This window comes from Phyllostomus hastatus, unplaced genomic scaffold (genome assembly GCF_019186645.2).
Source record: "Phyllostomus hastatus isolate PE091 unplaced genomic scaffold, TTU_PhHast_1.1 phas_scaffold_317, whole genome shotgun sequence".
NCBI lineage: Eukaryota > Metazoa > Chordata > Mammalia > Chiroptera > Phyllostomidae > Phyllostomus > Phyllostomus hastatus.
Genome location: NW_025334023.1, coordinates 18,960,414 through 18,975,774, shown reverse-complemented (window position 1 = coordinate 18,975,774; position 15,361 = coordinate 18,960,414). Strand labels below are relative to the sequence as shown.

The window sequence follows — 15,361 nt, the reverse complement described above, 5'->3', positions numbered from 1 at the left end:
GTAATTTTTAGATTATGATTTGGGCATGACTATCTCTGGTCATTCATAAATCACAATAAAAGCCACACATACAATAGTTTATAGTTACCAGGTATATTATTCCAATTTTAAGTTGAAAGGGAAACTGTAAAAATAAAACCTGTATATGTCCAACACATCACAGATCTCAAGGGTCTTTTCATAGTAGTTTATTCTTACAACAACCCATAAAGCACATACATCTTCTCCCCATTATAGAGAAGAAACTGAGTCTCACAGAGATGGAGCTACCTTCTGTGGTAACATAGACAGCAACTGAGTAAGTGCTAACTTGAATTTGAGCACCTGATTCAGGGTCAGTGCTTCTTCCACTATATCAAATTCTTCCCCAAATGAATTGGATTATATAATTTGTATCTATAAGTGTGTAGGGGGAGGTTTCTGAGATGGAATCTGATTCTGAGAAGGGAGAAGTGGGTTTATATCTCTTTACCTGTGTACACCTAGGGTAGCTATAGACCTAACCAGTCTATAGCCTCAGTTTTGCACCAAAAAAAAATGAGTATAATGGTAACATTTGATTTACCTATCCCCAGCGTGACAGGGAAATAAATCTTAAGAATGAGGCTTGTTAAGTCTTACTATACAAATATCAAGAGTTTTATATTACTATGAATTTCCATCTATTGACCTTTTGAAAGAGTCACACTCTAAATTTGTTTAAATTGCTGCAAAGATGCAGTAGCTCAGATTGGTCTGGCAGATGTTTGAGGAAAGTTATTAAAATTCATAATTTCTCATCCTTGGTAATGTGTGTTTTTGAGACCCATAAGCTCAGCAGGTTAAAGGGAGGGCTGAGAAGGGTGGGGTGCATTGCTTTCTTCCCAGCATGCATGGCTGGCTACAAGACATTCTCATGGCCATAGATAGTGCCATGTACCCCAGGAAGCCAGTTTAAAGTGTCCTCCTGGCACTTAGGTTAAATTCTTCTGCCTTAGAATTTAATTATGACTTCAGGAGGCAGCACAGAGACTTCTAGTCAAGATGGAGGCGTAGGTAAACACAGCTCACCTTCTTGCACAACCACATCAAAATTATAACTAAATTATAGAACAACTATCATTCACAACCCTCAGAAATTGAGCTTAGAAGTCTGACAACTACAGCATTAAAGAAACTACATCCACCCAGATAGGTAAGAGAGGCAGACATGTGGAATAGGCTGGTCTCACATCCACGTGTGGTTGATAAAAATTTGGGAGGGATATCTTGGCAGCAAGGAGCCCCTAGCCCCACACTAGGTGCTCTAGCTCAGGATTTCAGTGCTAGAAAGATAAGTCCCCATAACTTCTGGCTGAAAAAACTAGCAGGGATTGAGTCAGTGGAAGAAACTGTTAGAGTCCCAAGCAATTCCTCTTAAATAACTTACACATGGACTAAATCAGACTTACCCTCTATGAGCTCCAGCAGCAGGCTAGCAGCTTGAAATTCACCAGTCACATACAGGGAGGAACTGAAGTGTCTGGCATCAAGGTGGGAGCTGGCTGAAAGTTTTCTCTCTGACAGAAAAATAGGCAGAGGCCACAGTCCCTTTTCTGAGCCCGCCCCTGCAAACAACCAGGTAGGTAGAACTAGCAGGTGGGTGCCATATTGGAGACTCCAACATGGCTAACACTGTTGGACCCACCCTGGAGAAGCTCTGAGACTCTGTCCCACCCAACTTACAAGCCAAGTAAACTGTTAACCTTAGCTTTCCATATGAATGACTGGTCTTAGCTCATGATTAACAACTTCCTAAAGCTTCTCAAACAATCAATAGGACCTCAGTGAGCTCCCAGCCCCCATGTCTATTGCTAAGTAAGGGGTCACCAGGTAATAGCGAGCCTAGTTTCACAGCTTGGCTTCACCTGGGATTCTTCAAGCCCAGCATAAGTATCAGCTATCTCATATTGTTTTACAGCTCAGGCAGAGTGGCCCTGGGCAGGACACAGTAGGGAGCTGACCTTGGCCTGTACCACCTGGGAGACCCCAGGTGACAGCTACAGACCACATTGGAGCACCATCATCCTGCCCCTGTGCAGCTGATCCTCCACAGAGGGCAGAGGTTGGTGATCAGCAATCATAGCCAGTCCTTGCAGCTGACTGGCCCAGGTAAGTTCCTTCCATTGATCTGCCAACAGCAACCAAGGCTCAACTATAAGAGGAGGGTGTATTCATCCCACACAGAGGGCATACCTTAAGTACCCAGCTTGGGTGATAGGGTATGTTGTGCCTCTGGACCCTACAGGACACTTACTATATTAGGCCACACTACCAAGACATGGAGTCAAAGCAGCTCTACATAATACATAGAAACGAACACAGGGAGGCTGCCAAAATGAGGAGGCAACGAAACATGACTCAAATGAAAGAACAGATCAACACTCCAGGAAAAAAAAACCCTAAACAAAATGGAAATAAGCAATCTATCAGATGAAGAGTACAAAACACTGGTTATAAGGATGCTCAAGGAACTTGGGGAGGACCTCAACAACATAAGAAAGATCCAGTCAGAAATAAAGAATGCACTGATTGAAATAAAGAACAATTTACTGGGAAATAACAGTAGAGTGGATGAAGTTGAGAATCAATCAATGATTGGGAACATAAGGGAGCAACACACACACACACACACACACACACACACACACACACCCCCCAAAAAACCACTTAGAACAACAAGAAGTAAAAAGAATCTCCAAAAAACAAGGACAGTGTAAGCAGCCTATGGGACAACTTCAAGCATTCCAACATTTGCATCATAGGGGTACCAGAAGGAGAAGAGAAAGAGCAAGAAATTGGATATCTATTTGAAAACCTAATGAAAGAAAACTTCCCCAATTTGGTGAAAAAAATAGACATGCAAGTCCAGTAAGCATAGAGTCCCAGATGAGTTGGATGCAAAAAGGCCCACTCCAAGACACATAAGAATTAAAATGCCAAAGGTTAAAGATAAAGAGATAATCTTAAAAGCAGTTAGTTATTAGTTACCTACAGATGAGTTCCCATAAGACTGTCAGATGATTCTCAAAAGAAACTTCACAGGCTAGAAGAGATTGGCAAGAAATATTCCAAGTCATGAAAAGAAGAAATCTACAATCAAGATTTCTCTACCCAGCAAAGCTATCATTTAGAATCGAAGGGCAGATAAAGAGCTTTCGAGATCAGAAAAAAACTAAAGGAGTTTAACATCACCAAACCATTATTATATGAAATGTTAAAGGGACTTTTTTAAGATAAAGAAGGTCAAAACTATGAACAATAAAATGGCAATAAATACATATCTATCAACAGTTGAATCTAAAAAGCAAAGTAAATAAGAACAAAGACAGAATCATGGATACAGAGAGTGTTTTGATGGTTAAGAGATGGGATGGGGTGTTGGGGAATGGGTGAAGAGGTGAGGGTTTTAAGAAGTACAAATAGCTAGTTACAGAATAGCCATGGGGATGTAAAGTACAGTATAGGAAATAGAGTAGCCAAAGAACTTAGATACATGACTCATGGACATGAGCAATAGTAATAATGGGGATGGTCTGGGTTGGGGGGGACAAAAAAGGGGGAAATGGGACAATTGGAACATTATAATCAATAAAATATAATTTTAAAAAAAGGGGACAGCACAGTGTGTGGTTGAGAAACTACGTTCTGGAATTCAACTGCCTGGATCTGAGCTCTGATCTATTAAATTTCTTAACATGCTTTGCCTTAATTGTCTTACCTATAAAATGAGCATAACAATAGAGGATTAGTTTTGAGAATAAAAAAGGGCAATGCAATAAACCTGACAAGCTTACAGGGGGCATGTGGTAGGCATGACAAGATCAGTGAATGAAAGTAATCAAATAGTGTGGATGGATCACAAATTTACAACCGGGCAGGTCATAGCGGGTATCATGTCCCAGGCCTATAGTTTCCTTAGGTCAATGTTTATTCAGGTGAGCTCCGTCCATTGTTCCTATGCATCCAGGATAACATACCTTTGAAATTTCAGAGTAATTTTCTTTTCCAGACCTCTGGAAGGCATAACCACTAGTATGAGAGCACAAGACCACTGAACCCCTCACTGTTATCTTCCTCTCTGCCTACCACCTCTGTATGCTGTTAATGTTATTAACTATCCTGTGCCCACCAATGTAAAAGAAGTAAATGTTTCTCCATTTTGACTTTTAACCAATCCTAGCGATTTTCCTGCTTTGCTTTCTCCCACCCCCTTAATCTACCACCAATGGGTTTCATGCACCTTCCTTATGTCTTCTTTGATTTTAATGTATATAATATGTTACCATTCTCCAGAGCATTTGAGAACTTTCTTCCCTGCCTATGTCATCAGTTTGGCTCAAATAAATGTATGAAAATTCTCTAAGATTTGGAGTTTCTTACATCTAGTTTCCTATTTCTAACATAACAAATTACTACAAACTTAGCTGTTTAAAACAACACACATTTGTTATCTCCTAGTTCTGTTGATCAGAAACTTGTATGGTATGGCTCAACTGGATTCTCTACTTAGAGTCTCCACACAGCTGAAATCAGGGGTCTGCAGGGATGTGTTCATTTCTGGAAGCTCTGGGGATGAATCAGCTCTAATTTGTCTGAATCCAGTTCCTTGAGGTTGGAGGCCTGCGATCCCTGTTTCATTGCCTGCTGTCAGTGGAGGCCTCTCTCAGTCCCCATAGGCTGCCTGTGTTCCTTGTCATGTTGCCCTCTCCATGCTCAAACTAGCAGTGGTGTTTCAAAATCCTCTCACAGTTGGAAACTGCTCCTTTCGCTGCAGCTGCACCTCTTCTGACTTCAGCTGGAGAAAGACATCTGCTTAGGGGCTCATGTGATTAGATTGGGCCCATCTGGATAATTCAGGGTATTCTATCTTAAGATCTGTAGCTTTAGTTATATCTGCAAAGTTTTTTTTTTTTTTGCGATGTAACGTAACATATTCACAATTCTGAAGATTAGGGCATAAATGTCTTTGGGAGGGTGGTAGAAGCACACTCTGCCTACTGCAAATTGTACCTGCTTTATAAAGTAATTGTGAGAGTTCAATGAGTTTGTTTTTAACATAATGTAAACACTTGGGTTTTAAAAATCATCTATTTTATGTGTTTCAGTCAATTATAATCATTACCTTTTAGATGTTCAAAATATCCCATCTTTGACTAGTGGAAGGCAGTTTAAGTTGTTTCTTGTCATCTTTAAACATGATTCCACTAGTCTCTTCTGCCAGTAAAGATGCCCATACTCCTGCCCCAAACTGGGACCAGTTATTTCTATAAGAAACCCTGGTTCCTTTCCATGGGAAATAGTATGTAGAGACCATACTCTGGGCCCTAAGGGAGAATTCCTCTTATAAGAGATGTGGAGTGCTCCATATGTTTGAACAGTAACCTCACCTTCCTTGGCTTCTCATTATTCCTGCTCTTTCTGGGCTTCTGGTTTCACACCTTTGCTCTAACCAGACTGGACCACCTCCATCAACCCTTTCATCCTTCCCTTCTAAGCTAGACCTTCCTGCTAATCTCTGGCCTTGTTGAAAATGAAAGTGGGGAACAGTTCCACAATGCTAAAGAAGAGCGATATTTCTCCCCCCTCTTTCTTTCTCCCTTTCTCCTTCCCTCCCTCCCTTTCTCCCTCCCTCCCTCTCTTCCTTCCTTCCTTCCTTCCTTCCTTCCTTCCTTCCTTCCTTCCTTCCTTCCTTCCTTCCTTCCTTCCTTCCTTCCTTTGTTTCCTCCCTATCCCCTCCTCTTTATCCAGTTTCTTAAAGGGAGTTAACCTCTTGTTTGCTATTCAGGGATTTGGTAGACAAACTTAGTCTCTTTCTTAACTTAGACAAACAGTGCTTTCAGACACCATGGAATAGAACCTGGTCCCTAGAGCAGGGAGGCTTTATAAAACCAGCAATCCCATTAGGTGTGTGTGTTTCCAGAAGCATGGGTGGTTGCATGTTGAAATTTTCAGCTGGAGTTTTTGAGTACTGAAAAAGTATTGAAGAGTTAGATTACCTTAACCATTTTTAGGCCACATATCCATTTGAACACCTGATGAATACTAAGGATCTACACTCTATAAAGAAATACATACACACCAACATTTATAAACAATGTCATGGGCTTCAAGCAACTCACAGGACCTCAAACTATCTTGGAGAGTTTCGTTTGTTTGCACAACTGGGTCCTGATTTGTTCTAGCTTCCTGGGACAACAGGACTTGGAGGTTGGGCATGGGTCTTGACAGGAAGGAATGTGGCTGGAACCAGGGTGCTGCTTTTAAATCTTTTCACTCCATGTTATTTATTTTTTGGTCTTGAGCAATGCTATTTTGGGTGCTAGTCATGAACGATTTGCTACCATTCCCTGACATTATACATGTAGAAATTGGGAGTAAGTTTTTAAAACATTGGGATAATTCTTGGAACATAGAAAACACTCAACAATGTTGGCTGGTTTTAGGCAAAAGGAAGGCTGTCAAAGAGCCATCAAGGGTGATCATCTTGGGAGGAAGCATCAGGAATTGGGAAAAGCCCATGAATATACCTCTGGCGTATTCAGAGTCCTTGACAAATTCTACCTGGTTTGATCTGCACCGAGGGTGCCTTAAAGGATCATTTTGCTCTTTCCACCTCAGGACAAGTCAGACACTGTTCAGAAGAGCCCTCCATTAAAAGCCTGGGATGAGGCACTGGATCATCCCTTTCCCCCAAGTACTGTCTCAGGCTCTTGTTCATTTTTCACAACAGCCTGGGACACAGTCCCCATAATACCAATGCTCACAGAGGCTAAGTGATGACAATAATAATAGCAGCAGTAGCTAATTTGTTGAGAACTTACTATGTTTAGACCTCATGCTAATACTCTGTATATATAAGTTCATGTAACCCTTGGCAATTGTAATGATGCAGATATTATTATGCTCATTTTATAGATGAAAGGACTACAGTGCAGAGAAATTAAGTGACCTGCACCTGCTGGAGGGGATGTAGCTAATAAGTGACAGAGTTGGGGTGGGAACATGGATTTATCACCACAAAGCCCCTGTTGTCAAATACTCTGCAATGTTATATAAGTACAATAATGTCCTTCATAAAGTCAATTATTTTATGCAGAGGCTCTTGTCCATCTTGCCAGGAGGTTTTTGTGTATGTTGGGATGCTTTGTTCTTCCATTTAGTACATTTTCATCTTTATAACTTGAATTCCACAGAATCTTTTTACATCCTGTACTCAAATAAGAGAATCTCAGTGAGGAAAAGGATGTTTATTCACCATCAGATATTGTAGCTCAGAGGCACAAAACTCCTATGTGCTGGGAGAACAGGCAAACCAGAAGATGAAGGAAGAGTTTTCATGTGGACAGAGATCCCCGAGGCTCAGATTTATTTGACATTTGTGAAGTAAACTTCCACATGTTGTTTACAGCTGATTGAAGCTTGTGTCATACCATGTTTTATTGTTCCGAATGAACAAGGTAGAGAAACGTTCCCAAAGGAAAACTGAACAGGTGTTTTGGGGCTGCAGGGCATTTATTTAGTTACATTGTGAAGGGTGTCTGATGGTAGAATCATTAGGGTCATGGGTTGGAGCAGACTTCAGTAATTTCTAAAAGAAACCTCGGATACTTCTCTTTCCCCAGACAGCCTTCTGTAAAATGTCCTTGACACTGAGAGCTTTGACTGATTCAGAGAACTGCTTCAGTCACTGCTGCCAGATGAGCTGTGGCAGATTTGAGCAGGGGCCTGGACTGGCAGGGGCTGGTGGGGTGTCCAGGCCCAACGCAACTCCAAGGACAGAGTAATGGTTTTTTGATGGTAGTAATGATGACATACAAGTTTATGCTTCGGAAACTGTTAGTTCGCACTTCTTGAGAGGGTCACGACCCTAGAGACACAGAATGACTTAGAGGCTTTTGACAAGGAAATCTCTTGATACCTGTTATTAACCTTCTTAGCTTGGCCTTGCTAAGGGGAAGCTCCAAGTTCACCCCATTTCTCTAACTCCTTCCCAACTACTCTGGAGATAAGTCTGAAATAAAATCAATGAAATTAGGGCTCAAATAATGTGTACATTCAAATTCTTGTAATGCTTCCATATTAATTTTTAAAATATATTTTATTGATTATGCCATTACTGTTGTCCCATTCCCCCCTTCACTCCCCTCCACCCTGCATACCCCCTCCCACCCACATTCCCCTGCTTAAATTCATGTCCATGTGTCATACATATAAGTTCTTTGGCTTCTACTTTTTCCATACTATTCTTACCCTTCCCCTGTCTATTTTCTCCCTACCATCTATGCTACTTATTCCCTGTACCTTTTCCCCCCTCTCCTCCTCCCACTCCTCTGTTGATTAACCTCCATGTGATCTCCATTTCTGTGGTTCTGTTCCTGTTCTAGTTGTTTGCTTAGTTTGTTTTTGTTTTCGTTTTTGTTTTAGGTGTGGTTGTTAATAATTGTGAGTTTGCTGTCATTTTACTGTACATATGTTTTTCTTCCTTTTCTTAGATAAATCCCTTTAACATTTCATATAATAAGGGCTTGGTGATGATGAACTCCTTTAACTTGACCTTATCTGAGAAGCACTTTATCTGCCCTTCCATTCTAAATGAAAGCTTTGCTGGATAGAACAGTCTTGGATGTAGGTCCTTGCCTTTCATGACTTGGAATACTTCTTTCCAGCCCCTTCTTGCCTGTAAAATCTCTCTTGAGAAATAAGCCGACAGTCTTATGGGAACTCCTTTGTAGGTAACTGCCTCCTTCTCTCTTGCTGCTTCTAGGATTCTCTCCTTCATTTTCACCTTGGCTAATGTAATTATGATGTACCTTGGTGTGTTGGATCCTCCTTGGGTCCAACTTCTTTGGGACTCTCTGAGCTTCCTGGACTTCCTGGAAGTCTATTTCCTTTGCTAGATTGGGGAAGTTCTCCTTTATTATTTGTTCAAATCACTTTTTCACTTGTTGCTCTTCTTCTTCTCCTTCTGGTATCCCTATAATTCGGATGTTGGAATGTTTAAAGGTGTCCTGGAGGTTTCTAAGCCTCTCCTCATTTTTTTGAATTCTTGTTTCTTCATTCTTTTCTGATTGGATGTTTCTTCCTTCTGGTCCACACCATTGATTTGAGTCCCAGTTTCCTTCCCATCACTATTGTTTCCCTGTACATTTTCCTTTATTTTGCTTAGTGTAGCCTTCATTTTTTCATCTAATTGTGACCAAATTCAACAAATTCTGTGAGCATCCTGATTACCAGTGTTTTGAACTGTGCATCTGATAGGTTGGCTACCTCTCTGTCACTTAGTTGTATTTTTTTCTGGAGCTTTGATCTGTTTTTTCATTTGGGTCTTTATTTTTTGTCTTGACGTGATGTTAGGTATAAGGTATAAGGGGTGGAGCCTTAGGTGTTCACCAGGGCGGGTTAACCCACATCTCTGCATTGTGACGCTGTAGTGGGGGAGGGGTCCAAGAGGGAACAATGCGTTTGCTCTGCTCTCTACTGGATTTCAGTCACTTCCCCCACTTCCCACAAGGAAATTGGGCCCTTCTGGTGCTAATTCCTGGGTGTGTGGACTTGTGTACATTCTAGGACCCTGTGGGTCTCTCCAGCGAACTCTCCTGTGAGGCTGGGAGTTTCTCCAGCTGGTGCCTCAACCCGCACAGGTGTTTTTGATCAGTCGTTTGAGGCTTTATTTCCCCACCCTGGGGCCCTGGGTTGTGCAGTCTGTCCTGCTCCACAGTTTCACCTGGTTTATCTGCATGTGAATGTGGGACCACTCACTCTGCCAGCCGCCACCTCACCAGCCAGCCTCCGCCTTGCTGCCAGTCCTCTCCACCCCTGCTGCCAGGCTCCACCCCTCCTACTGGTCTGGATAAGTGTGTCTTCTTTAACTCCTTGGTTGTTGAACTTTCATACAGTTCTATTTTTTGTCAGTTCTGGTTGTTTTTTGTTTTTAAATTGTTGTCATCCTTCTTTTGGTTGTGCGAGGAGGCACAGTGTGTCTACGTACACCTCCATATGGCCGGAAATTCCATATTAATTTTTAAAAGTGGATGTACATCAGTCATATGGTTTTAAAATTCTGAATTACTATGACCTCAGGCATCTAGTGCAGCTCCTAGCACATGGTATGAACTCAAGAAATATTCATGAAATAAATACTGTGAAATTTCTCATTTGGGTACTAATGATATTTCAAAATAAAAGTTTTACTGAAAATTTTTTTTGTTACCATGAATCAGTTTTGTGCTTTGGATTCAGCATACCTGCCATATAGGTCCTGTTGAAATATAGCATCTGCTATTCATTCATTTATTCTGAAAATATTTAATGCATTTCTATAACATTCTGAGCCCACTGAATTACCATTTAATTCAATTATTCTAAAATCCTGGAGACAAGTATGGAACTAAATATGGTTCCATGCTTTATTTGTATTTTACTCAAATATGTCTTGTGTTTTTAAGTGGTGCTAAAAACTTGAGGTTCGGTATGCTAAGACATGGCTAATTTAAAAAGCCTAATTGAAATTCCCATTTGAATGAATTAGCACTAAAGATTTAGCAGTACTGCAAGTGGGTTATTTTATATTAGGTTTGGGGCTTTCTTTTAGATTATATAATTCCTGTAGGATCTCAACCATGGTGCCCTTTCTTGGTGTCTTGAAAATACTTGGAAACAGTGCAGATTTAGGTAGGGTGGCTGTGTAATTTGCCTAGGTCTCTGAGGCTAAAATATAAAACAAACTCTGGCCATTAAATCCCTTTTCAGTGCACATGCCTGAACCAACTGATGGATGCATAAATAAGTGCAACAAGAAATTGATGCTCTCTCTCTCTCTCTCTCCCCTTTCCTCTCTCTAAAAAGAATCAATTAAAAATATATATAAAACAAAAATATTTTCTCATATTTAGGGTAAACCTGACCCACATTGATATCTAACATTGTGTTGGTCTCACCTAGAGATTTTTCTCCTCCTCTTGGTTTCCATGTCCTTCCATAAGCACTCAAGTAGCAGAGTGTAAGCAGTGGTCCTCTACCTGGCTGCATGTTAGAACTCTGTAGGATCCCTGGGGGTGGGCATAGGCTTCAGTGGTTTTAACTTTCCCCAGTGTCCCCTACCAGGAGATCCTACAGTGCGGCCAGGATACAGACCCACTGACACCGAAGCTGAAACAGGAGATGGGAGTCAGGCACCAAGGTCTCAGGCCTTGTTTTTTATTAATGCTGTGTGAACTTAGCTGTAGCACTCATCTGATCATAGTTCATAAAATGAATGTGGACTCAGGTATTCTCTAGCTCTAGCTTAATGTGGCTAACAAGAGAGGAGGTGAAGAATATAATGATGTTTTAACTCAGACAACATAGATGTTCTTCTCTTTGTAAATTCAAGAAAAGAGGACTTTGTTGTCAGAGATCAACAACTTACCTGAGTGACAGCAACATTTGTCCCATCGGTGACTTCCACACTCATATTATAAATGGACCTCTGCTCTGCATCCAAAGGTTTTGCAATGACAATGGTCCCAACACCCTTCTCTGCATCAAAAGAGCTGTCAAAATTCCCCCCTAATGATTTCACAAAAACATAAAATTAGCATATCTGAGAAGTTATTACATGTATTGAAGCACAGGCACCCTTATGTTTCAATTTTGTACACATTAAATGAGACCTCTTTATTTCTAACTTAATTCATATTCTAAAATACTGCCTCTACAATGCATAACAAATGTCACCTCAAAATAATGTATTGAGAAGACAATTCAGTACTGATGTTAAAGTAGTGCATCATAAACTGGCTCCATAAAACACTTAGAAAGTTAAAGTCCCATCAACCCCTTGTGGCTTTGGTCCTAGGAATTTGTATATCCTTTTGCTTTTCCAAAGTAGATTAAAGTCTAAGTAAACAAGTACCCCAATTATGATTAACAAAAATGAGTAGACACTCTTAAATTTATTCCAGGATTGATGGCAAACATTTGGTTGACAGAGTTCAAAGTCCCTCAGTTAGATTTCAAAAATAAAATTATACAAACTGGAAAGTAAGAAAAAGCAAAAAATGAATTTCATATTAAAAATTTTATATCTGCAAGTTGGGATATGTGTAGATATGTTTTTATGCCACTTTGACAATGTGAATTGTTTTTCTCTCCCTAAAGTAGAAAGCCTATGGGCAATTTACAAAATGAAATCTGTAAAGAAGTTGAAGAAAACATCAGCTTGTGTACATCAACTTATAAAACAATTAATATAAAAGTTTAGAAAATCTTACTTCTCCCCCCAAACCAGGTATAATCCACAGTGTGTGAATGATGTGGTTAGGACAACAGCAGCTTTATTAAAACTATTATAGCTGTTTCCCATCCCTGTGAACCAAAGTGTACTTTATGATCATTTCAAAATAAATATTTTTTAGGGGAAAGAGAAGACAATGGTTTATACTTTTTATATGCTGGAACAGTTTTAGTTAAATATCAGTATATGTTCACAGCTCTATTTATTTTTGTCTGAAATTTTACAATGTCAATTAATTTTGTTTTTGAACAGTAACTTTATTTAGCTACAGCACACAGGGCAATGCATTTACTGAATTTGCTATTTTAGAAATGAAATCTTGGCTTCTTTTATAGTCAACATTCTTTCCATTCCATTTTGCTGATCAATAAATAATACTATATGCCATTTCTATGATATCACAATTACAAATGAGGAGACAAGTTAAGGGAAAGGAGAATTTTACTTGAACTGCTAGAATTTGATACAGTGACACAAAATAAATAGACTGGTCCCCCTATCCAGAGGGAATAAGGAGTGACTCCAACTAGATGCCTGAAACCCAGGACAGTGCTGAACTCTGAATACACCATGTTTTTTCCTATACATGCATACCTATAATAAAATTTAATTTATAAATTAGGCACAGTTAAAAGATTAACATTAACCAATAATAAAATAGAATAATTATAACAATACATATTTTGTAATAAAGTTATGTGAATGTGGTCTAAAATATCTTGTACTCGCTCTTCTAGTGATGATGGGAGGTGATGTGATGCCTACGTGAAGTGAATGACATAGGTATTTTCTGACCGAGGTTGACTGTAGGTAACTGAAACTGCAGAAAGTGAAATGATGGATAAGGGGGGGACTACTGCAATATGGTTATTTAAAAAAAAACTGGTCGTACATATTTCAAATACTTATTGCTTGCAGCTGTCATATACACTTAAGATTATGTGATTGCTCAAGAGAACATAATTGCCCTTGACATTTAATTAAAGTTATGTAGATACAGGGGTATCAGAGAATTGCTTGGAGATGATATATTTTTCAAAAATTTCATCTAAAAAGAGACTCATCATCCAATTAATATCTTTAACTGATTTACCGAGAATTATTACTTCTAAAAAAAATCCTTTGAAGAACAGGATAAGGAGAAAGGGGAGGAAATCTAGACTGAAAAGAGAAGCAAGCTGTGGGTCACCATTTATTTTTCAAGGGGAATGTTTCATGTTGATAACCCCATGAAATCAAATGTAAGGCTGATTCAAGTGTCTTGAATAACCATCTTAATGAGCAAAAGAACATAATTTGCTATCAAGTGTTACCTTCTGGAAAAAAAAACTGTCAAAGAAAGAACATAAAATCTTCTTGGACCTGTGTAAAAAAAAAGATGGAAAGCAACTTCTTAAGACATCTCTGGTGAGTATGAGATTATGTTTTAAATCACATTTAAATCAGTTTTATAATGTTTTGCTAACCACACTGTTTACAGTGTTTAGCCCTCCCTTATCTCTAGTTTAATTGGAAACTGTGATCTGAAAATATTAAATGAAAAAATTCAGAAATAAACAATTCATAAATTTTAAATTGCATGTCATTCTTAGTGTGATTAAATCTCGAGCTGCCCAGCTCTGTCCTGCCTGAAGCATGAGCCATCCCTTCATCCTGCCCCCTTAGGCACTTAGTAGCCAGCTTGATTATCTCTTGTAACCCTATAACTTGCACTCAAGTCATGCTTATTTGACTTAATAGTGGCCCCAAAGCATAAGGCTAGTGATGCTGGCAATTTGGATACACCAAAAAAAAAAAAAAGTAGAAAGGTTCTTTATTTCAATGGAAGGGTAAAAGTTCTTGACTTAAGGAAAGAAAAAAATCATATGCTGAGGATGCTATGATCTGTGATAAGAGTGAACTTTCTTTTCTTTCTTTCCTTTTTAGTATATTTTATTGATTATGCTGTCCCAGCTGATCATCAGCATGATTATGCTGATTACAGCTGTCCCATTTTTTTCTCTCCTTTATCTCCCTTTTTTCCTGCACCACCCCTCCCTCCAGCATTCCCATCTCTTCTTAGTTCAGGTCCATGGGTCGTACATATAAGCTCTTTGAGTTCTCCATTTCCTATACTATTCTTAACAGCCGTCCCCCCCCATCCCCACCATCTATTGTGTGGCTAACAATTACACTTTTTATTCCCTGTACCTTTTCCCCCATCCTCCCCTGTCCCCCTCCCCACTGATAACCCTTTGTGTAATCTCCATTTCTGTGATTCTGTTCCTGTACTAGTTGTTTGCTTAGTTCACTTTTGGTTTTGGTTTTGTTTTTTTAGGTTTGGTTATTGATAGTTTGGGTTTGTTTTAATTTTACTGTTCATAGTTTTGATCTTCTTCTTTTTCATAGATAAATCCCTTTAACATTTCATATAATAAGGGCTTGGTGATCATGAACTCCTTTAACTTGTCCTTATCTGGGAAGCACTTCAGCTGCTCTTCCATTCTTAATGACAGCTTTGCTGGATAGAGCAATCTTGGATGTAGGTCCTTGCCTTTCATGACTTTGATTCTTCTCCCCAGCCCCATCTTTCCAGCCCCTTTCTTTTGAGAAATCAGCTGATAGTTTTATGGGAATTCCTTTGTAGGTAACTGTCTCCTTTCCTCTTGCTGCTTCTAGGATTCTTTCTTTATCTTTAATCTTGGGTAATTTAATTATGTTGTGTTTTCTTGTGTTTCTCCTTGGATACAACTTCTTTGGGGCGATCTGTGCTTCCTGGACTTGCATATCTATTTCTTTCACTAGATTGGGGAAGTTTTCCCTCATTATTTGTTCAAATAAGTTTTCAATTTCTTGCTCTTCCTCTTCTCCTTCTGGCACCCCTATGATTCAGATGTTGGAATATTGAAAGTTTTCCCAGAGGTTCCTAAGCCTCTCCTCATTGAATTCTTGTTTTTTCATTCTGTTCCAGTTGAATATTTATTTCTTCCTTTTGTTCCAAATCACTGATTTGAGTCCCAGTTTCCTCCCCATCACTGTTGTTTCCTTGTATATTTTGCTTTATTTCACTTTATATAGCTTTCACCT

General features: G+C 39.4%; 1 protein-coding gene across 1 annotated transcript in view; it reads right to left on the bottom strand.

Moving 5' to 3' along the window:
• Positions 1-15,361, bottom strand: part of FAT3 (FAT atypical cadherin 3) — a 637,939-nt gene that overhangs the window by 105,635 nt on the left and 516,943 nt on the right. The window contains exon 8 of the mRNA XM_045818135.1: positions 11,429-11,568. Coding sequence (XP_045674091.1) covers positions 11,429-11,568 — 140 coding nt within the window. The remainder of the gene's footprint in view (positions 1-11,428; positions 11,569-15,361) is intronic.